This window comes from Callorhinchus milii, unplaced genomic scaffold (genome assembly GCF_018977255.1).
Source record: "Callorhinchus milii isolate IMCB2004 unplaced genomic scaffold, IMCB_Cmil_1.0 Scaffold23, whole genome shotgun sequence".
Classification (NCBI taxonomy): Eukaryota; Metazoa; Chordata; class Chondrichthyes; order Chimaeriformes; family Callorhinchidae; genus Callorhinchus; species Callorhinchus milii.
Genome location: NW_024704764.1, coordinates 10,453,308 through 10,474,946, shown reverse-complemented (window position 1 = coordinate 10,474,946; position 21,639 = coordinate 10,453,308). Strand labels below are relative to the sequence as shown.

Here is a 21,639-nt window from a genome sequence, read left to right as displayed (position 1 = left end):
GGGGCCCCCAGCGCTGCTCAGGCCGCGGCTCCTCCCCTCCGCCGGTGACTGTCAGGGACCCGGTGACGCCCGGACTCGGCTCCGCTCAGCGCCGCGGATCCACAACCGCCAACCGACACTCCGCTCTGCGCACGCGCCAAGCGAACGCTGATCGCTCGCGAGGGGCTTCCAGATGCGCATGTGCAGAGCCGAGCTGCTGATGCGCATGTGCAAACGTGAGCGCGTTCCCTCGAGTGCGCGGGCGGCGCTTCCTTGCCTGCGGTTGCGTTTGCGCATGCGTAGCTCCATCAGCTTCCGGACAGGATTAACAACTTCCGCCGCCGCCGCCCGCACTTACACAGCGCCCCCGCGCGGGGCAGCGTCTCAGCGCAGTCGGACTGAGGTGACCGTAGGCCCCGCGGGGGGGCGGGAGCTGCAGTCGCTGCCGACACGAGCGATGGTGGGGCCGAGGGCCTGAGGGGCCTTTACAATGTTTCTCGGTGACAAAAACTGATACCAAATGCAAGAATTATTATTATCACAAACAGCAGCGTCTGAGGGTCTTTATAGACATTGCATTCGGGGGTCAGGGGTCAGATCCTTGTGGTTTATAATCCAGACATCATGGATTTCTACATCTGGACATGTTTGGCTCCATCATTGCCGTACATTGCGTATAACCTTTTCTTGTGATTCTTCATTGTGTTTCAGAAATGTTTGACGTTGGGGTATGTGGAAGCCATAAATTAATAAATGTAATAGCAGAAACAGACCAATCGGTCCATCAAATCCGCGCTGACTCTCTTTTCCACATCGGACAGCATAATCCTACTCACCGCTCAGTTTCCACACATTTTAATATTTAAATCTCTGCTTCACCCACAGATCCATCTGCTTTCTGAGCTCCCATTTAATTTCACAGGAAATCAAAAGAAAAGGAGATTTCTCTCTGCACCATGAAAAAGCAGAGTTTGCAGAAACGTTACACAATACATATTTTAATTAAATCAAAACTTGGTAACATCTGTAAAGCAGAAATGTAATCATAGATTGAAATGCTGCACTTTTAACAATTGTACTGTAAGAAATACAAACAGTAAAAAAGGTACAAACACACATTATTAGACCTGGGAACACATTCAGAACTAGTAATACAATAACCTAATGGTGTTGGCCTTCTGCAGGAACAGTAGGTGGATAAGTGAGATAATGAATTATTTCACAGCACATTTACTTCTCAAATTCTACCCTGGGATGCTATTCTGTGAAGCATTATAATGTGCAATATAAACGATCTCACACTCAAATGTGCTTAGCACACCATGTCAACACTTTGCATTCCACACTTACAATGGGATTTCCTAATAAGCAAGTTTATGTATATGTTTTGGTTCTGCAAGAGTGTAAATTAAACTCTGAAATGTGCAATGGACAGTATAGTTTCCCTAGTCAACCTTTTTTTTCAACTTCTGTTTCCCTGGCCATGAGTAAAGCAACTATTTAACTGATCTGGAATGGCCTGAAAATTATTTTTCTTTTCTGATCATTTCTTTCAGGACTCATTCATGTGAACAGTCGTGCAGGGCACGATCCTCCAGTAGATCAAATAAGGGACTATTTTTCACGTGAATCTGGAATCAGGGCTGGTAAGGCAGAAGGCTCATAACAATGTTCCATTCTGTTCACACGTGTGCTGTAGCAGAAGTGCCAAATAGTAAATAGGAGCAGGACACAATGACTCATGAAATTCGCAAATACATTCATACTGGTTACAAAAAAGTAAATAGTTCACCATGAAATTCACTGCAATGCGAGAGTGTGGATGTTTAGGATTCAGCGCCTTGGGACATCCTCCCGACTTGAAAGGCATTATAAAAATGTAATTTTGTATTGTATAATTTATACAAATGGCAATACATTCACAATGACCATTCTATTTCTAGCAGTGCTATAATAGACAGCTTTGTAATAGAGATGAGTTATTTACTGTATGCAATAGTTTATTTGTGAGAATAATAGTTACTTCAACATTTTATAGCCAATATATATTCTGTTGCAAACTGCTAATCTGGGAGTTGTACGCCACCTGCATAGGCTCAAATTTCTTGGTAAGGGAAGAACCGTTTGGCACCAAAGATTAAGTAACACAAACAGATTAAACACCAACAACTTGCATTTATATACCAGACTTCACGCTGTATGGCGTCTCGGCATAACGTAAACATAATGTATCCAGTCCTAGAGTACTTAAAATATTTCATTTTGTAAAGATATTAATCTACCACTAAATTTCAGGATCACTAGTCCTGAAATGTGATCTTCCATGTGCAGATTACCATCACTGTACTGTACCATTTTAAAATACCAGTTACCAGTCTGGAGTACCCTTGTCTATGAAAGTATTAAATAACATCAATTTGAAATATCACATTTGTAAAGAAAATATGAGTAATTCATTCAATTGTGTGTGTATGTGTGACCTTTGGATCGCATTTGATTTCTAAGATAAAACTATTTCGAGTTCACTCTGGTATATTTTACTTTATATAATCTTTGCAGTATTTTTCTTAAATTAGTTTCTTACTAAAGAGTAGTATTGTTCCTAATGGGAATCTGTTTATATGTTCAGACTTGGTCTCCTTTCTCCACAGACAAAACTTACACTCACACCCCTCTGGGAGAAAAAAGATCCAGCTTGACGCTTTTTAATCTTAACTGCATGTCCCCTAGTTTGAGCAGGTGTTTTCCTAACAGGTAAGTAAAGTACAAGATGAAGATGCCTGAACTACTTTCCTTAACCTTGTTTATAGAACAATTTCCGCACACAAGTTGGGGTGGGGGGGGGGGGGCAGGGGAGATGAAAAGGCTTCACACTGTAATACGTCCAGCAAGAGATATCTATCAGTTACAGTTACCAATTCAGACCTGTCTCAAGTTTGTTAATGGTTCAGTTTCCGATCAGCAGGATGGAGGGAAAGCGTTTGCTACTATAGTGTAATTTCATATTTCATATTTTATTTTTAAAATGAAAAAAGAAATGTAATTTCACAAAATATTAGAATTGTGAGGTACCGATTCTTAAAATAAAACAACAACCATTTGTTCTGTGAATATGTGCCATATATAAAATGCATAGATACACGTATATTCAAACTACCTAGTACCAAAATATTCTTTTTAATATTCCAACTGTTGGTGAGGCATCATTTCAATTTTTAAAAAATGTTTCTGTTGCTGGTTCAAGGATACGAGGTGCTCACAAAATTCAGCAAGGTTATTATTGGTAACAACAAACACAAGTAAAATCTTGAAGATTGCAGAACACTCAATCAAGCTTTTAAAAAATCCACAAATAATTGCATGAAATGAAAAAGAAAATTAAACAAATTCAAATACTGTATTTTAAATACTCAACCAATAATCGAACAAGATTGGGTATTGTTTATAATGGGGGCCAGAGCTCAGTGCTCTGTATAGGGTGCGGGGGTTAAGTGCTCTCTTTCACAGGGCATAAGCAACAGAAGATTAATTAATTGAGTTCAATTCAATGAAAGTGTCTCCTAATTGGGAGAGTTTCAGGCTCATCCTGCTCCAGATATTGCCATATCATAGGAACAGTAGCTGTTCCTTCAAGGCTCTTCAAGCCTATTTCACCATTCTATAACAACATGGCTGATCAACTCCATTTACCTACCTTTTCTCCGTATTGCTTGGTAACTTTACCGAAAAAAAATCTATCAAATATGCCAGACTCTGGGGATGTCTGTTCAGTAGTGGTGATGCATTGCTGCACCACAACTTCTGTCATATACTCTCAGTCTTTTATGTTTATTCAATAATAAAACGTGTTTAGCCATGCAATCGAATCTCATGGTTAATGAATCTCAATATGCGTTTACACAATGTGGCCACTAGGCGGGGCGGGGGTGGGGGGGGGGGGGGGGGGCGGTCACAGTGGGCACAGAGCTGGGGAAGCCACAGTTGATTGGTGTTCTGGTGCTCTTACAATTACCATTAAGCCCTTAACCTATATTTTAGTAAAAAGTGATCAACAGATGAGAAGAGTTACAGATGTTGTGCTGCTGAGTTGAAAGCGAGACCAGACCCGGTTGTGATGGTCCAAGTTACTCAGCTGCTGCTGTGCCAGTGCCGGCACCTCATTGGGAGCTGCTCTTTGTCTCCTTCTGTTGCCACAGCTCTTTGTGCTGTTTGCGGCCGAAGCCCTCGTCATAGTTCCCTTTGCTTTTAAACAGCTGTTGAAAGTGTGGCTTACAGTAGAACTCTCCGTGCAGAGCTGCGTAGCTTCCCAGGCTGAAGAGAGTGAGAAATTGTTAGAAACTTCACAATACAACTAGTGTCAACCTCAGTTGCAAGCAATCTTGCCTCCGAGTCATTTTATGGATTCAAGCCCCACTTCAAGACTTTAAAATTAGTCTTGGCTGACAACACTCCATTGTCAGAGGTGCTGTCCTTCACATGACACATTATACTGAGATCCAGTCTGCTGGTTCAGGTGGATGTTAAAGATCCCACTGAATTACTCGAAAAGAAAAGGAAGTTTCTCCTGGAGTTCAGGCCAATAATCCCCCATATAACATTGGTCATTCATTACTTGGCTGTTTGTGAGATACAGTAAAACTCACATAAGCCCTATCTATATAAATCATATAATTGCCTAAGTTGTACATGCACTCATCCCATTCAATTTCCTATCAAAACCTTAGATTTCTTTGCACTAGTCATATATTCTAAAACACATCATCTAACTCGTAACATATCTGAATTCTGAGACTTGTTGAAGCTCTACTTCAGCTAATTTCAACGTAAGGTTTTTTTGAATTGGAGCAAGGTATAAGACATATCTTCCAATTACTGGTAAAGGCAGATCCCATTTCAAATTCTTTATCAAGAATCCACTGGGAAATGCCTGCAGAATTTACCCCTTTATTTCTAAGCAACCTTTTCAGTAACTATTCCCATTCTGACAATATAAGCCACAAAGTTTTCAAGATGGGGGCCACAGGCCTATCATCAAGAACATTCAAATCTAATTATTTTTCATGCACAATTTGTTGAGAGTTTGGTTTTGCAGTTTACCTTAATTTAGCATTGCAATGTTTACAGCAAAAACAGGAGGTGTGGAAAATCAGCTTATCAGCCACGAGCCGCTCCATTGGATACACAGTCTTATTGCAGGAGGCACACGACTCTTTCATCTGCGGTGGGAGAAACGACTGGTTGAAAGGAGAGAAACCAAAGTTAGTTAATCTACTTGATGAAAAATAAATTTATCCCTGAGTAAGTGGTGGATGGAGGGTAAAAGCAGCAGGGCTGAGCAAAAAAGATGTGAGAAGCATTAAGGAGGAGAACGCATAAGGAACTGGACAGAAGGCTCTAATGAAACAGGCTGAGAAATCTCAGATGATTGTGAAATTTTTAAGAGGCAAATCCCAGAATATAGGACGTCCAGGCTTACAAAAATGGCTAGAGAAGAGCCATCAAACTACAATTAAGCCTCATGTTGATTATAGTAAAATTAAAATACTTAATAATCTTTGCATTTGGTACAGTGCTTCTATCATGTCAAAATGTCTCAAAGTAACATAATTTTCTTCAAAATGTGGCGTCTGTTAGACTACGGGGTAATCTTCAAAGAATACATCTTGTAACGCAGGATGGACACTCAGAAACTCACTAGAACACGACAGACTATCAGACAACCATTGCAACACTGGATAGATACACTGGGATAATGTTTTGAAATCAAAAAGCTGTAAAATAATTTGCCACATGCAGCTAACAGCAGGGCCCTAATTATATTTGGGAAAACATTGGTGCAGCGGGCCTGAGTTAGATGTGGAACAGGTCTGAGCAGAACAGAGCAGCAAGACACAAGTGGAGGTTGGAGCAAGTGTCGAGGCATTTGAAAGTTAGTTTTTAAACTCAATCTGCTGGAGAGCCAGTAGAGTCTGCTACAGCACAGGACAGATACAGGTAGACGTTCACTGTAACACAGGAAATATATACCATGATTTTGCTACTGTCCTGAAATACAGTTGAGGTAAGAGTTGAAGTGTTGTGAAAAATTCAGTTTTCCTGATAAAGTCGTTTCTGCATCTGTAAGAAATATTAAAATACAAAACGGAACTGATTATATAAAAACAAAAGTAAAATTCTAAATAACTTTGTAGACAGTGGAATAGCTGGTTCTGGGGCCAACAACAGCTGTGAACATTGTACAATTAATTGTCAGCTATTCCAGGATCTCATTTTTTCTTTCATTCTAACTCTGGCCATCTCTAAGCACTCAGTGAGCTTTGCATCTCTGTTTGGTCCCATTGATTGCAGATTGATACGAATGAGCTGGTCTCTTCCTGAACAAGTGTTATTGTTGTAATTTATTTTCGAGCTATAGTATACCACAGCAAAGTAATGCAACTTTTCACCCTCCAACTCTCTAGTTGTTTTTTCTCATCACAGCCTGAGCAGGGATCAGTTTGTCAGCTTTTCATTCTTATTGCAAGATCAGCTCAGTTGCTAATAGGCTGTCCAGACTGTAGAAAAACAGAAACTTTCATGTGGCTTCAGTTACACAGTTTACAGCAGTAATTCCTTCCTTCTTTTGGATTCTGAACTGATGAAATGACTATAGGGAACATCCCTTTTCTGTGTTAATTTTGCAGTAACTCATAAACAGGAGCAGAGATCAAACTTGGAATTAATCAGCACCGACAAGTGATGTACAACCTAACATTTATCGTCTTAAAGTCTGATCTCTTCTCAATGACAAGTAATGATGTTTCTTTCATTCTAACTCTGGCCATCTCTAAGCACTCAGTGAGCCTTGCATCTCTGTTTCTAAGTCATAAAAAAAAACCCGAAGCACTGTTTCAAGGGTTAGGGGTCTCTATGAGACGATGAGAATGTGCATCGATTGCTTCTATGTTTATTCCTCAAGAACATTAGGAGAAAGTTGGGTTTTGAGCTCCCATCAAGACTTTTGTCTTGGCTGACCCTCTATTAGTGGTACAATCCTTCAAATGAGCTATTAAACTGAGGTTCCATCTTCCCATCAGGAGGACATTCCATGACAAATAGATGGAAGTTTCTCTCAGTGATCTGGCCAGTAATTTCCCATTTTGCCAGTAATTCCCCAGATAAAATGATTTTTGACTTCATGGCTGTTATTGGGACACTGCTGTGTACACAGTAGCTGCTACATTCTAAATTGTAAATTGCTACATACATACATACACACACACACACATACATACAGACACACACACACACACAACCACACACATACAGACACACACACACACACACACACATACGTACATACATACCCGGTTGTTAGTCGATTGGTGGATCGCTTTTCCGGATGTAATTATTCCTTAAAAAAAAATAACAGTTTGGTCACTCAATCTACGGCTGTTTGTGGGACGCTGCTGTGTGCTATTGACTGCCGCATTTCGCCCACAAAATATATAGTCAATTCGCTTTACAATATATCCTGTGAAGCGCTTTGAGACGTCTTGAAGACATGATAAGGCATTATATCAAATGCAAGGATTATTATTATTACATTCACTATCCTCTGCAATAAGTCCTGTGAAGCTCTTTGAGATGTTTTGATGATATAAAGGCGCTACATCAAATGCTAGAATTAGAACTGAAAAAAGTGCCAGTAAGGCATGGCAGTACACAGTTGTGGACAGTGACTACATTATATTTGCTTCAAAAATGGCTAAATACATGCTTCTTTACAACAACAAAAGCATAAAATTAAAAACAGAAATGAAATGCAACAATGAGAGAACAGCTGCAAAGAACCAAATAAGGTAATAAAACAGTCACAAAAACAACTTTGCATCAAGCATGAATTTCTCACTCATATCCGGATCTGTTTTTCATTTTGTGACAACCTTTTATCAGATATTAGACCAACTTCCTTTTTGCCATCACGCAATACTGTGGCCAGCAACTGTTTTCAGGTTTTATGCCTTTTGTTCACAATTCATATTAATAATAATCCTCTACATTACACATTGTGGCCACTGTGCCCATCTAGTACTCACCCAACACTAAAAGGCTTGTAACTTTTTACAGCTTATTTCTATAACTGGTTACTACTACAGGATAAATTTTAAAAAACAGTCTTTACAAAAAAGTATTTGACAAATTGTTTTAAGTTGCTTATAAATAGACAATGCAATGGTGCAATGCACCCCTTCCTCTCCGCTCTTTCAATTTGAAAGGTCTTAATGCTAACTGGCCACACCCTTTGGTCCACCATTAGTGACTGAGCTTCTAGCCACCATATTCTTTCCTCAGGAAGTCTTTGCCTAAAGGATTATTTTTACTAACGCTCTTGAAAAACCTTGTTAAAAGCATATCTTCAACCACATTATTTAATGTGAAAAATATTACATAAATGCAAGTGTACATTCATTCTGTGCAGTGTATTGGAATATATGGCAAAGTGATAATCTGAGACACCTACTTGCCCTCTGCCCTGAAGGATGTGCACCTCTGCACTGTGGAACCTCTCTCTCTGCAATCCATCTCTGCAGATTAACTGCAACTCAAAGCTGTTCATTCAAACCGAAGGCAACTATGTTACTCGAGGGTTTGTAATGTTTGTACTTTAACTGCTGCAGTAATTGTACAGTAATTTTCCATAGACAGTGTGATTTAACCAAGTTTACATGGGTATGTTATTTATAAGAAAACAAACTCCCGAAGGATCTCCATTCTCCTTTGAGGCTGGTGGAATAATCTGTACACTCCAGTGAGATTCTCTCAAAGAATAAAACCGTAGCCTGCACCATTACCTGCGGCTGAATTGCAGGATGATAAATCTTTAGCATATTATTATCTCCCAATACAGTAGACTGTGTGCATACTACCAACAGTGCTAACCTGAACCAGAATAATTGAGATCAAAAAGTTTGGAGAAGAAATCCCCCTTATTTAATATATATCGTGAATACCTTAATGAAATATTATAGTGTGTGTGTGTATATATGTTCAGAAAATTGATCCTCATTGTGTTTTTTTTAGAACAAGCAAAGAGCAAGATTCAATGTTGAAGGGAGAATGAATCTCTCTTGGTGTCCTGTCCAGCAATCCCCCAAGTAATTCATTTCATGTCTGTTTGTGGGATAATATTGTGTTCAAAGTGGCTGCTGCATTCGCTACATTTTATACAGTCACTACATATTACATGTAATCCTGTGAAGCACTTTGAGATAATAAGGCGCAATACCAAATGTAAGGAATATCATGATTATTATGACAATATCGAACAGAATCTAACTGAAAAACTCTGCTTAGGTGTCAACCGATAATATCAGTTCACAAAGAATCGCCTTAATATTCTCAAATGCAAAGTCTGGGCTGCGTTTTACAAAGCTTCCTGTTGCTTCAAGTGCTGTTCATTATCGTAAACAGTTGTCGACAGAAGAAAGCAGGAAACCACAAAGCCCCACGCACGATGGCACTTCCTGTGACAGGGAAGCTCAGTGGTTCCGTACAGATATCAGGGCCCAACCAGTTATCTTGCTGCAAGATAGAAAATAGAGTTTTGGAGGAACAGTAGGAGAGAGAATGGAGTGTGTTGATGGCAATGAATTCAGGACATTGTACAAAGTGACTTTTGACTGACTGCAGACCACATTACACTTTGCTTACCATCATACAGACCACATTTTTTGTGGTTTTAATAGTCATAAGGCCTTGTGTACATATCACACCAATTACAGTAAACTCCTGTAACTGCATTTTTGTTGCTTTAAACAACCAGTCAAATTTTCTGACCAAACTTATTTCAATGCAAGAAGTTCCCATGAGAGATCAGTGTGAAGATTGTCAGGGAGACTGGTCACTTTTTAGAAAATGGGTATGTGTTGGAACATCAGGCAAGAACAGAAACAGGCAATGTCGCAAGCCCTGCTAAACCTCTTGTAATATATATCATCTAGAAAGTATATATCCTTTCTTTTTTCTTTTTCCAAAAATATATAACTTCACATTATTCAACACTAACCTGCATTTGCCACCTATCTCCCAACTCTTCCACATCCTCCCACAGTTTGTCACACTCAGTAATAAGTATAAGCAGCAAATGCTCCCCCCTTTGAATTTTGAAACCATGAATATAAATGGAAAACATTTCTAAGAGGTCACAGAACAGATCATTGGGGAATTCTACTAACAACCAGCAAATGTAAGAAACGTCTAGCAATCCTTACTCTTTGACCTCTCGTATTGCCATCCTTCCAATGTACCATTAATGAAAGTAATTTCATTTTCTTAAAGTCTCTTATGTGACATCAAATTCCTTCTGAAAGTATATTTTATATACACACAAGAATATCTATATTCCCTAAAGCATAACCACCAACTTACCTGCTAACTCTTCTAGATCAACCCTGCCTTTCTAAGTGCAGTATTCACAAGTATAAGTGTGCATATCTACATACAGATTATCATGTTTCTGGAAATTGGTACAGTGGGGTATCCAAAATCATTGGGAAAAATAAAATATTCATTTTATTTAAAGAACACACTACCCATGGTTCCCAGTGGGAATGCAAATATAAATATAGTGAGCAATGGAAAAAATCCCCCAATTTGGAAGTTACACTGTCTTTACTGTTTATTTTATATTCTACAACATGTCTTGGTCTCATACATTCTCCATTTGTGTCTATGACTCTTACTTTTCCAAGCCAAAGATTCAAACTCTGATCCCGATGTTGGAAGTCAAGCTTTCAACTGCAGTTCAATGACAAGTAAATTTATTCTGCAGAGACACAACACATGCAAATGAGGCACGTGCAGACACCACACATTTATATAGTGAAATAGTACTAAATTCAGGCAAGAGTTGAAATTGCTCCATTGAACAACAATCCAATTTCCTTTTGTATTCCCTTGAAGCTTTATTTTAGAAACCCTGAGTGTTTTTTAGTTGACAAAAACTTTAGTTGACAGTCCCTTTCTGAAACTATTATAGTTCCTGTTTTACCTTTTGTGCTGGTAGTTTGTTCCATATGTTTATCACCTTATTACCAAAATCAATGTCTCCAGCCACCTCCTTTTATTTTTGTTCTTATTTTGAACATATGATCCCTTGTTCTTAAGCATTCTACATGGAAGAGAAACTGATCTAAACTCTGCATAATTGTAAAATACAGTTTTACATCAATTCCTCACAGTGTTTGTTAAGTGAAAAGTCTCAGGATGGTCAATCTTTCTATGTGGGAGAAGAGGCAGGGGAGGGGAGGGGGAAAGAGGGGAAGGGAAGGTATGGGAGGCGAGGGTAGGGGACGGCAGGGAGGGGAGTGGAGGAGGGGGGGGGAGTAGAGGGGGGAGGGGAGACGAGGGGAGTGTGGAGGTGATAAACACGACTGGTGCAAAGAAATCTAAGTGGTTTTAATAGGAAACTGAATGGAACTTGGGTGGATGTATGATTTAGGCGATTATACGATAGGATTTACTGTATATCCAGTATTCAATTAACCTATCTATATTCCTAGATTAGGCATGAAAATGATTTGGGATTTCTAAATTCTATTCAATAAACCATTCAATTATTCGATATTCAATAAACTGGATTTCACCACCGGATTTCACTGTACCAAATCATTTGTATAAATGTACAAACAACAATGGCTCCAATACCAATATTTGTTAGTTGTATATCACGTGGAACTGTGCCAAATATCTTTCTGAAATAAAAATACTGTTTATAAAATCCACCAACTCACCCATAACCAGCAGCTCTGTAACTTCCTCAAAGAAATCCAATAATGTTTTATGCACAGCCTCCCACATACAATGCCACACCACCCATCTCTCATTAGCTTGTGTCCTTCAAGGTAAACTCTTATACTATACTATTATACTATTTCTAATCATTATTTCAAATCATTGCCGACACTCATTATGGCTTATAGCTCTGTGGTTTGATGGTTAAATAATTTCTTATTTGTAATTTTCCAAACCTCTGGGATTCGCCTGACAAGTGAACTATGAAAAATATCCATGAGATGCCTGGCCATGACCTGAGCCAATGGCTTAAGATTCAAGTGATGGTTATTGCCTGAGGTAGGAACCTTGAACATTCTGCACAACACATAGCCTTGGGATCAGGAATGTTTACGGCACAACTCAATTATTTCTGCCATGTTTGCTTCTTTAGACTAAAAACACACAATCCCGACATCTGACAGCATTGAGACCTTTCAAGACGTGATTGTCGCGTTATGAAACGCGAGGATTCCGATTGTGGTTATTTGATGGTTTGTATTTGAGCAGTTTGTCTAATCCCAGACATCCCGCTCTCTCCCGGTCCCCAGGGGCTGACCCGGTCCCCAGGGGCTGACCCGGTCCCCAGGGGCTGACCCGGTCCCCAGGGGCTGACCCGGTCCCCAGGGGCTGACCCGGTCCCCAGGGGCTGAGGGCTGACCCGGTCCCCAGGGGCTGATGGCTGACCCGGTCCACAGGGGCTGAGGGCTGACCCGGTCCCCAGGGGCTGAGGGCTGACCCGGTCCCCAGGGGCTGAGGGCTGACCCGGTCCCCAGGGGCTGAGGGCTGACCCGGTCCCCAGGGGCTGAGGGCTGACCCGGTCCCCAGGGGCTGAGGGCTGACCCGGTCCCCAGGGGCTGAGGGCTGACCCGGTCCCCAGGGGCTGAGGGCTGACCGGTCCCCAGGGGCTGAGGGCTGACCGGTCCCTAGGGGTTGACTCGCCCCGCACTTCACTCCTAACACTCCTAACACGATTGAAGGCAACTGTGCGACTCTCCCCTCAATTCCTCACAGAGACATTGACTGGGGCTCACAGGCCACAGGGAAGGTACAGCATCGCCTTGGGTCTGTCTCATCATTAATCCGCTGCCAGGAGCCGCTCAGCCAGTGTTCAGGTGGAACTGCTTCCCTGTGTCTCCCCCCCGAGCAGCATTACACGCACATTACAGCGACACACGGGATGTATTAAAGGCTCTCAGACCAGACCAGGGTCAGTGATCACATTGCAATGGAGCTGACAGTCGTTCTGACTGTGAGACAATCTCCATCATTGCCATCTCTGCTCTGCTCACAGCCTCCGATCAGCAGCCGCTGATCAGCAGCTTCACAGCAGCGCAACTCGGATCGTTTTTATTTAAACAAAAGTTTAAGAAAAATCTCCTCGGAGCCGAGGCACATGTGAGTGTGAAAAGCCACTTTGCTGTAAACAATAGCCACACTGAGCCGCTCCTTTGTGAGGCGCCTCGACTCACTGCTCCGTCTGCTCCGAGTTGGCTTTGTGCTCACTGTTAGGATCCCACCTCCTGTTCCCTCGCACCGAATCTCTTCTAAACTGCTCGGGGGGTTTTTTTTTTGTCGCTTTAAATAACGTGTAAAATCTGTTCGTCACGAGAAAGTTTTGTCTTTCAAACAAACAGCAAAAAATCAGACCCTCACTCACCGAGACCTCCTCCCAGTGCCGCCGCCGAAGTCTCTGCTGTTTCCTTTCTCTTGTCACTCGCAGCAGAAACGGGGACGTGGCCGCGGATTGGCTCAGCATTGGCTGCCCCTGACCTGAATCCTCTTATCTCTTTGCTCTTCCAGTCTGTGGGGCTCCACACTCAATGCTCAATCCTCCCGACAACCGTTCGGATTATTTAGTACCGTATTTATTTCAATATAACAATACGCAAATCCCTTTCCTTTGACTGTTAAAAAAAGAACATCATCAACTCTTTCCACTCAAAACGGTTCTTCACTCAATGCCAAGTGAAGCCAAGCGGAGGGTGGGGGTGATGGATAGGGTCACCGAGCCTGGCGCAGGAGAGGACATGAGCTGCACAGTTCTGAATGATCTGCATCTTGTGAAGGGAAGAGTTGGGAAGGCCAACAAACAGGGAGTTAGTGTAGTCAAGCCTGGATGTGTTAATGTGTGGATGAAGGACTCAGCTGGTGAGGGTAGAGGTAGTAATGAACACAGTGGGCTGGATGTCTCCCTTCTGTGCCGTAAATTTCTCTGGATTTTGCTTTTCATGTTATACAGACATCTCCCCGCCCCCCCCCCCCCACACACACACTGCATTACATGAAATATGACTCTACCCCTCTTTAAACAGACACACCTTTCTAAATAATTAACACTAAATTTATATCTTAGTCTGAACTGATTTTACTGTAGATAAGAAATAATTCCAGTGTTGGAATAATTTATTATCTCCAGTTCTTATATGCGTGCTGTCAAATCAAATCAGAGTGTGTACAGTAATCTCCACACAGTTCTTTATAGGAGCTATGTAGACACAAAACTTATATAATCAAGTCTTTTATTTGCTACTACAGTTAACAGTACTGTTGCTATGCCAACCTGTCCCACACATGCTTAAAAATTGTGCGTCATCCCATCATGATGTTTAATGTTGTGTGGAATAGTTGACTGTTTCCAAGACCAATACATCACTTTACCAGTTGGACAGCAAGTTTGCAGAGCTAACAAGTGAGACTCAACTCTTGGCATCTATGTCCTTGTATCTGACATGTCTGATTTGTCACATTTTGTAATGGACTGAATCCTCCTTAAGTGAGTTTGATCCTCTCAAACCAACAAAAGTTGGTAAACACATTGCATCAAAAGAAGAATACATTTATCTGAAACTCTTGATGTGAAACATTCCACAGATGGAAGAGGAACAATGTCTTGTGAACTCTTATAAAATTGAGCAAAGTCACTTCCTTATTCTGAGTAATATAAAGAAGGTATTTCAAAAAATATTTTCTCTGCAATCCACCGTTCTTGTGCAATCTCACTAACATAGATTGAAACATTTTCTGGCCAACATAAAAATACTCACAATTTAGCGCAAAGTGACATTAAATTAGCAATTTCACTCAGTAAGAGGCCAGGTTGGCTGGTAAGGGAAGTAAAAGTGTAAGTACTCTTCTACAGCTGAACTTTTGACAAATTGGGATAATTTTCTGCTTCCTGGTAAACTTCACACTCAACAGACTGAATTTTTATGCGATATAATGTTATAACCTCACACTGCAAAATATTGGTGAATCTATCAATAGGTGAAGAATGATCTAATTGTTGGGGCAACGTTGGAGCCCAGCAAAGATGAACTGTAACAACAAATAATGACAACCAACTGTTTTCTCTTCCTCATTTACTGCAAATGTATTTCTTGAAGAAGTCCAATTACCCAATCAGTGTATTCCAACTGACAAACAACCAAGAGGAAACATCTGAGCAAAACACAATAATGTCCAATTCAGAACTAAATAAATCTATTTATTCTATAACACATAAGCTTTTGTGTTATATTTTACACAATTCAAAAAAAAATCCTGGTAAAAGCTGTGTTCCACTTGTGTTCCGCTAGAGCGACATCAACTAGTGAAATATCATGTGACCCCATGCCAACAAACACCAGGCATCGATCCTCCCTTCATAGAACATCTTTGGGACATTACTCACCCTGAGGAAATGTAACTCAAAATTCCCTCTAGCAAACTACGCAAGCACATTCAATGTGTGTCTCATGTAATCAGACAACTTGGAGTTTATGATACTGTGTTGGGTGCAGCAATGACACTGTGTGCAATCAATCACCCCTTGTGTTGTTGGAAAAATCAGCAGTGTTGCTATCTGGCTTCATCTGCATGTTGCTCCATCTTGGCATATATGTAATTTGGCCAAATATATTTAGTCACATACTGGGAGTCATGGCATTCGGTGCAAGTGTCTGCAATGGACTCATCATCTGCTGCTTTGACATTTTCACATGATTGTCTTAATTTGTTCTCCATTGAAGCTGGAAAGCTACCAGTTGTAAAGAAGTTAAACATAGTAAACATTCATAGCCAGAGTTGTATAAATAATGAATCTTGGCCCTGATCCTGTTTGAAGAATTTTGTGGTTACCTCTCATAGCCTTCTATGGTTCCCATTTCAGCCACTCTGTACTAGAGCCTTTCTCTTCGCTTTCAGCTGCTCTCTGCCAGAATTACTCTTTGCTGTTGACTATCCTATATTAGAGTTTCTCTTCATTTTCAGACTCTCTGGGCCAGAGTTTCTCCCAGCTGTTGCCCCCGTTCCAGAACTATTTTTATTGTTGCAATATTTCTAGAAGTGCTAGTAGTTGTTTGTCTGGTTCTAGAATAATCCTCAGATACCTCGTATGCTCTGGAATTACTCTTTGTTGTCATCCTCCCTGTTCCAGGATTACCATTTGTTGATTGTTTCCCTGCTCCAGAAATATTCTTTGTTGTTGGGCTCTTTGCTCTAGAATCACCCCCAGAGCCCTGCCTTCTTGTTCTAGAATTGACTGTAGTTTACTTTTCCTGCTCTCGAACCACTCTTTGCCGTTAGCCTCTTTGTGCTATTCATTGTTGGCCTTTTTTGGCTAGAATTTCTCCTTGCTGGAGAAATTATGTTGGAGGATCTCCTCATGGCTGCTCTTCCTGTAGTAGAATTTTTCCCCACTGCTGATCTCTCAGTGCTGGAGTGTTTCTTCACTGTTGGACTTGCTGTGCTGGACTTTCTCCTTATTGTAGACTTCTCTCTTCTGTCTTTCAGTGCAGATACACTAGTGTGTCTTCTCTCCCTCAGGTTCTCAACATCAGAATTTCTCCTTGCTGGGTCTCTCTCTTTACTCTTCATGTTTTCCAGAGTTCTGCTCCTCCCTCTGTTTCTTTTTGTGGGAGCAACTCTCCTTCCTCTGTCTGGCTTGACCAGTGAATCTCTCCTGTGTGATGATTTTGTGCCTGTCCGTTTCAAAGAATCTCTTCTTTCTTTCTTCATCTCAGAATGTGTTTTCTTTCCCCCTTTCCTTTCATTTAGCTCAGTCACAGAGTCATTTTCTGTTTGTGGGGTACCTTTTATTTCACTCATACCTTTTCCACTAGTGCTAGCTTCAGCTTTCTCTACACGATATTTATCGACATGATTCTTGCAATCTATACAAAGCTGGCAGGACAATATTCTGTTTATAAGGTCGAGCAATTCCTGGAAAATGCATTGAATAGCAGCAGGGCACCTGTCAAATGTGGGAATCCCTGTATGGATATGGAATTGTTATAGTCACACTGAAGTATCAATGATAGTGACATCATACTGCAAGATATTAAGAAATAATTTGCAGATCATTTCTGGAAAATAGTATATATAGTTAATGTTTACTTTTTTTTAATAAAAGCTCAGTTTACTCTATGTTCTGCACAGCAGTTACAACAATTTCTACTAGTACTACTATTAACAACAACATTACTTATTCTGTACTTTGTTTAGTCATTTTCCTCTCTTTTTATAGCTTTCCCTTAGTTAATTTACTTTCATAATCTGTATTTTCCTTAGTCTTTCCATCTGCATTTTCTGGAGCCGCTTTCCTTTATGAGATCCCTTCCCTTACTCTGCATTTGTTTTCAGTAGTTTTGTGTGCAATTTCCTTGGACTCCTTATTTTAACATTGACTCTTTAACATTGATTTGTATTTGTGTGATTCTTATGCACAAATTTGGCACAAATAACATCCAATTTATCAGTACTAAGCATTGAATAGCATTGAGGCATCTCTGTGTGAATATGGAATTGTTATAGTAATGCTTCAGTATCAATAATTATTAATCATTGCTGCAAGTCATTGAGAAATAATTTACTGTTGATTTGGGGGAAATAGTAGGAAGAAAACATTGCAAAATTATTTTACTATCATAAACAGGGCTTCAAATAATATTTGGTGGATTTACTAATTCCTGCAATTGTAGCGACAGTACAAATGTTCTGTGACTGTATCTGTGCGGCTACGTTACTGTTTATCACGAATGCCTTCCCAGGTCCATGTCCTCTCACTGACGGCTCTGTGGTTCCCCAATGGCTCAGTGTCTGTCCTCCCAATGGGACACGACCCCCCCCCGCGCTGCGCCTCTCGGGCTCCCCCTCCTGGTTGGATTGGGGTGCGCGGTGCAGGCGGGAGCGCATGCGCACAGCTCCTTACCCATGGTTGGCGCCGTCCCCAATGCCGCATATGACGCCATGACGTACGTTTACTTTACGTCACGCTGAGTCTGTTGTCACGGCAACAACGCGCCACCAACCGCCTCCCCGCCCGCGCCCGCGGTGACCGTGACCGGGGATGGCGGGGCGCGAGGCCCCGGGGCCCGAGGCCCTGGAGCGGGAGCTGCGCGCGGCCGTGGCTTTGGATCACAAACACAAACGGGAAAATGAGGCGAAATTCCGCGCCATTGAACAGCGAGTGGGATCTTACCAGGAATTCCGGTAACTCCCCCCCGCGCATCCCCTCTGCCTGGTCCGGGAGCTCTGTCTGGTCCGGGATCTCTCCTGGTCCGGGAGCTCTGTCTGGTCCGGGAGCTCTGTCTGGTCCGGGAGCTCTGTCTGGTCCGGGAGCTCTGTCTGGTCCGGGAGCTCTGTCTGGTCCGGGAGCTCTGTCTGGTCCGGGAGCTCTGTCTGGTCCGGGATCTCTCCTGGTCCGGGATCTCTCCTGGTCCGGGAGCTCTGTCTGGTCCGGGAGCTCTCCTGGTCCGGGATCTCTCCGGAAGTGACTTAATAACTTGAAGACCCAAAGGGCAGACATTTATATAGTCTTTTCCATCTGTTTGATAGTGATATCGTGTTGGCGTCGCACCTGAAGCCTTTGAACAGAAGGGACAAATTTGGAGAAAGAAAGAATGGAGTTTGGAATGTTTGTGCTAAGACATCGAACAAAAGTGACCATATTCCCATAGAAATATCTAAGGTGAGCAAACCTGCTTTTTGACAACTTTCAATGTGTATAAATAAATTGTGCCCTTGTGGGCAAACCAGTGTCACTCACATTGCTGAGACACATTCAGCCATTCACATCCTCAGTGTGACGTAAATCTTAATCTTAATGTGGAAGTTGGCTTTCTGTATCTGTATTTGTGGAGTCCTGTAGCTCAGTGGTTAGAGCACTCGCTTTGCAAGTGAGAGACCTGAGTTCAATTCCAGGCAGAGGGCGAAACCTCGGGCAAGTTTCCTTACTCCACACAGAGCCTAATAATAATCCTCCAAAACCAAAAACAATAATAAATTGGTCATTTTCAATCTACGACACTTTGTGGGACGTTGCTGTGCGCAATTGGCTGCCGCGTTCGCCCACAAATATACAGTCAATTCACTTTACAGTGTGTTCTGTGAAGCGCTTTGGGACGTCCTCCCGACGTGAAAAGCGCTATATCAAATGCAACGATTATTATTATTATCTGTTAAAATAATTGGGTTCCAAGTTTCGGCTGAATTTAAGAATTTTCCATAAATCTTAAATCTTACAGTAAAATGGTTTTACAAGCTAAGAATAGATGGACTCAGGATCATGCCTCTCAATCTTTTTTGAAAAGAAGTTCAAATTTATAAGATGCTCCTTATAACTTTACGCACATATCAATTTAACAATCTACCCCCACTTTAACTGTCTATTCCCAAACCATAGGACTCAACTTCCCAGCTTAAGACTGCAGGTGATTTTAACCGTGATTGGAGGAGATACTACAAGACTGGACCAGAAAAGTATGGATGTCTTTTGAACCTCGGTGGTGAACGTTTGGGGCAAATCTTCTGTACAGAAATTGGATTTGGATTTCTTGGGGAGTTTCTCGTCATCCTTTCTGATCATTTCCAACAGAAAGACCAGCTGGCAATTTACCAGATCCTGCAGAATTTCTCTGAAACCAAACGTTTTAGCCTCAACGTGGAATTTCTGAGCAGTGCAGAGAGAGAGAAATGTATGAAGTTATTTCAATATTTCCAAGAGGAAGATGATTCAGACCTGGGCAGTGTGACAGAGTTGGAGTCTGTTCCGGATCAAGGAGAGAAACCAAAACATCAACAAGCTGTAAAGAAGCCAAACAAACAACATGTAGTGAATGCCATAAATGTAGCTAACCTACAAGAGCTAAGACAAGCATACAAGATATGTTAGTCTAAAAAACAGCCTTTCAATCTGAGAATAAATAACCCAACAGATATAATTTTGTATGTTTGTTAGGCACCTTAGTTGTCTTAGTGAAATGTGTTTGTGGTTAATTACAAGTTGTTTGGGGTTGAGAGTGCTGTCTTGCATTTCTACAGTTAACTTTCTGTCAATTGAAATTATTTATACTGCAGAATGTCATTCGCATGCCAGTTATCACATGTCCCCTTAATCACAATGAAGCTTTGAATAGGTAAAGTTGGACTGCAATGTCTGAAAAGTTTCAACAAGTTTCAAAGGATGCTTGGCTCCATACCAACCACGAGGGCTTTGACTTGCAGAGTTAAGAGGAGCTGAGTGGGAATAATCCATCCCCCAATCTCCTCCTGCAAGTCCTGTTGATGGTTGGGTCTGACATCAGCAGTGACCCTCCTGGCTTAGAGTCTAGGCTACAACATTCTTTTACCATCAAGCACATCACCTTGGAACCAGCTTGTCCCAGAGGATGGTTAAAATTTGGTTATTTGATATCTGCTAAGCAGTGGGGACATCAATAGTGCTGAGCATCCAATAAGTTACTCAGTAAACTGGCCTAACTGAAGATTGAATGGAGTATGAAAGTCTAAAGCCTTTGAAAATGCCTTCACAGAAAATAGTCGCTAGGAATCGTGCAAGAATTTTTCTCCATTTGTGGCAATGGATCACATTGCAAATTGGCTTCTCAGTCTGAGTGAGTGTGGGTGCAAAAGATGTTTTCTGCTGCTCAGAGTATAGTGATTTCAGGCTCCCAGCTCATCAACTGGGTAACACTAACCCTATCTTTTATACCGTAGGATTCAGTCTTTTTACAAATAAAATATACTATTAATTCCTATATATGGAGTGTTTAATTACAACGGATACTGAGAGATTTCTTTCTGCAATCCTAACATTTACAAATGTGGGAAAAACTGGTCAACCCTGAGTGTAGGCTTTACGTAATGATATGGCTCACTGCTAAGTTTCTCTTTGCCAGAATTAAATAAATAAATATTCCTTGCATTTGATATAGTGCCTTTCATGTTGTCAAGGTGTCTCAAAGTGCTTCACAGGATAATAATAATCCTTGCATTTGATATAGGGCTTTTCGCAGCTTCTAGATATCTCAAAGCGCTTCACAGAAATACTGTAAAGTGAATTGACTATATTTTGTGGGCGAAACCCGGCAGCCGATTGTGCACAAACAATCGTGGATTGAGTGACCAAATTATTGTGTTTTTTTTCCTTGAGGGATTATTATCAGGAATGTGGAGTAAGGAAACTTGCCCAAGGTTTTGCCCTGCCGAGAATCGAACCCAGGTCTCACTTGCGAGGCGAGTGCTGTCACCACTGAGCTACAAGACTACAGGATATACTGTAAAGTGTAAAGATTGGGTATTTTGTGGGTGAACCTTGGCAGCCAATTTGTGTACAAACAATGTCCTAGAAACAGCCATGGAGTAAGTAACCAATTTTATTTGGATTGTTGGCCAGAACCCCCGGGAGAAACTCTCTTCTCTTTTCAAATAGTGTCATGGGATCTTTAACGTCTGCCTGAACAGGCAGATGGGACCTTGGTTTACTTGCAATCCGAAGGACAGCATCTCTGACAATGTAACATTCCCCAGCACTGCAATAGAGGGTCACCTTAAACTATGTGATTCTCGACATGGGGCTTGAACCCA

General features: G+C 41.4%; 2 protein-coding genes and 1 long non-coding RNA gene across 5 annotated transcripts; 2 read left to right on the top strand and 1 right to left on the bottom strand.

Annotated features, from left to right (window-relative positions):
• The first annotated feature begins 376 nt into the window (after positions 1-376).
• On the top strand, positions 377-5,552 carry LOC121850648. The gene is made up of 4 exons (XR_006085692.1): positions 377-439; positions 1,536-1,625; positions 2,631-2,733; positions 5,104-5,552. It is a non-coding gene; the product is annotated as an uncharacterized LOC121850648 (long non-coding RNA).
• limd2 (LIM domain containing 2) lies at positions 3,907-13,529 on the bottom strand. Of its 2 annotated transcripts, none has more exons than XM_007907333.2 (4): positions 13,454-13,529; positions 6,007-6,096; positions 5,077-5,213; positions 3,907-4,290 (listed from the first exon to the last, which is right to left on the bottom strand). In XM_007907333.2, the coding sequence occupies exons 2-4, from the start codon at positions 6,007-6,009 to the stop codon at positions 4,137-4,139; spliced, it is 294 nt and encodes a 97-aa protein (XP_007905524.1). In that variant the 5' UTR covers positions 6,010-6,096; positions 13,454-13,529; the 3' UTR covers positions 3,907-4,136. The 2 variants fall into 2 exon arrangements, with proteins under 2 accessions (XP_007905524.1, XP_007905523.1); XM_007907332.2 differs by lacking the exon at positions 13,454-13,529 and adding an exon at positions 7,326-7,351.
• Positions 13,530-18,085: 4,556 nt separating this feature from the next.
• Positions 18,086-20,977, top strand: ccdc103 (coiled-coil domain containing 103). Of its 2 annotated transcripts, XM_007907339.2 has the most exons (4): positions 18,086-18,264; positions 18,610-18,742; positions 19,457-19,533; positions 19,649-19,785. In XM_007907339.2, the coding sequence occupies exons 1-4, from the start codon at positions 18,122-18,124 to the stop codon at positions 19,725-19,727; spliced, it is 432 nt and encodes a 143-aa protein (XP_007905530.1). In that variant the 5' UTR covers positions 18,086-18,121; the 3' UTR covers positions 19,728-19,785. The 2 variants fall into 2 exon arrangements, with proteins under 2 accessions (XP_007905530.1, XP_007905529.1); XM_007907338.2 differs by having other exon boundaries at positions 19,457-20,977.
• The last annotated feature ends 662 nt before the right edge of the window (positions 20,978-21,639 follow it).

Coding starts and splice junctions, on each gene's coding strand:
- limd2 (XM_007907333.2), bottom strand. Junction 4,291..5,076: donor CATTGCAATGCTAAATTAAG/GTAAACTGCAAA, acceptor CACTCTCTTCAG/CCTGGGAAGCTACGCAGCTC.
- ccdc103 (XM_007907338.2), top strand. CDS start 18,122: ATGGCGGGGCGCGAGGCCCCGGGGCCCGAGGCCCTGGAGCGGGAGCTG. Junction 18,265..18,609: donor GGATCTTACCAGGAATTCCG/GTAACTCCCCCC, acceptor TCTGTTTGATAG/TGATATCGTGTTGGCGTCGC. Junction 18,743..19,456: donor TTCCCATAGAAATATCTAAG/GTGAGCAAACCT, acceptor CCCAAACCATAG/GACTCAACTTCCCAGCTTAA.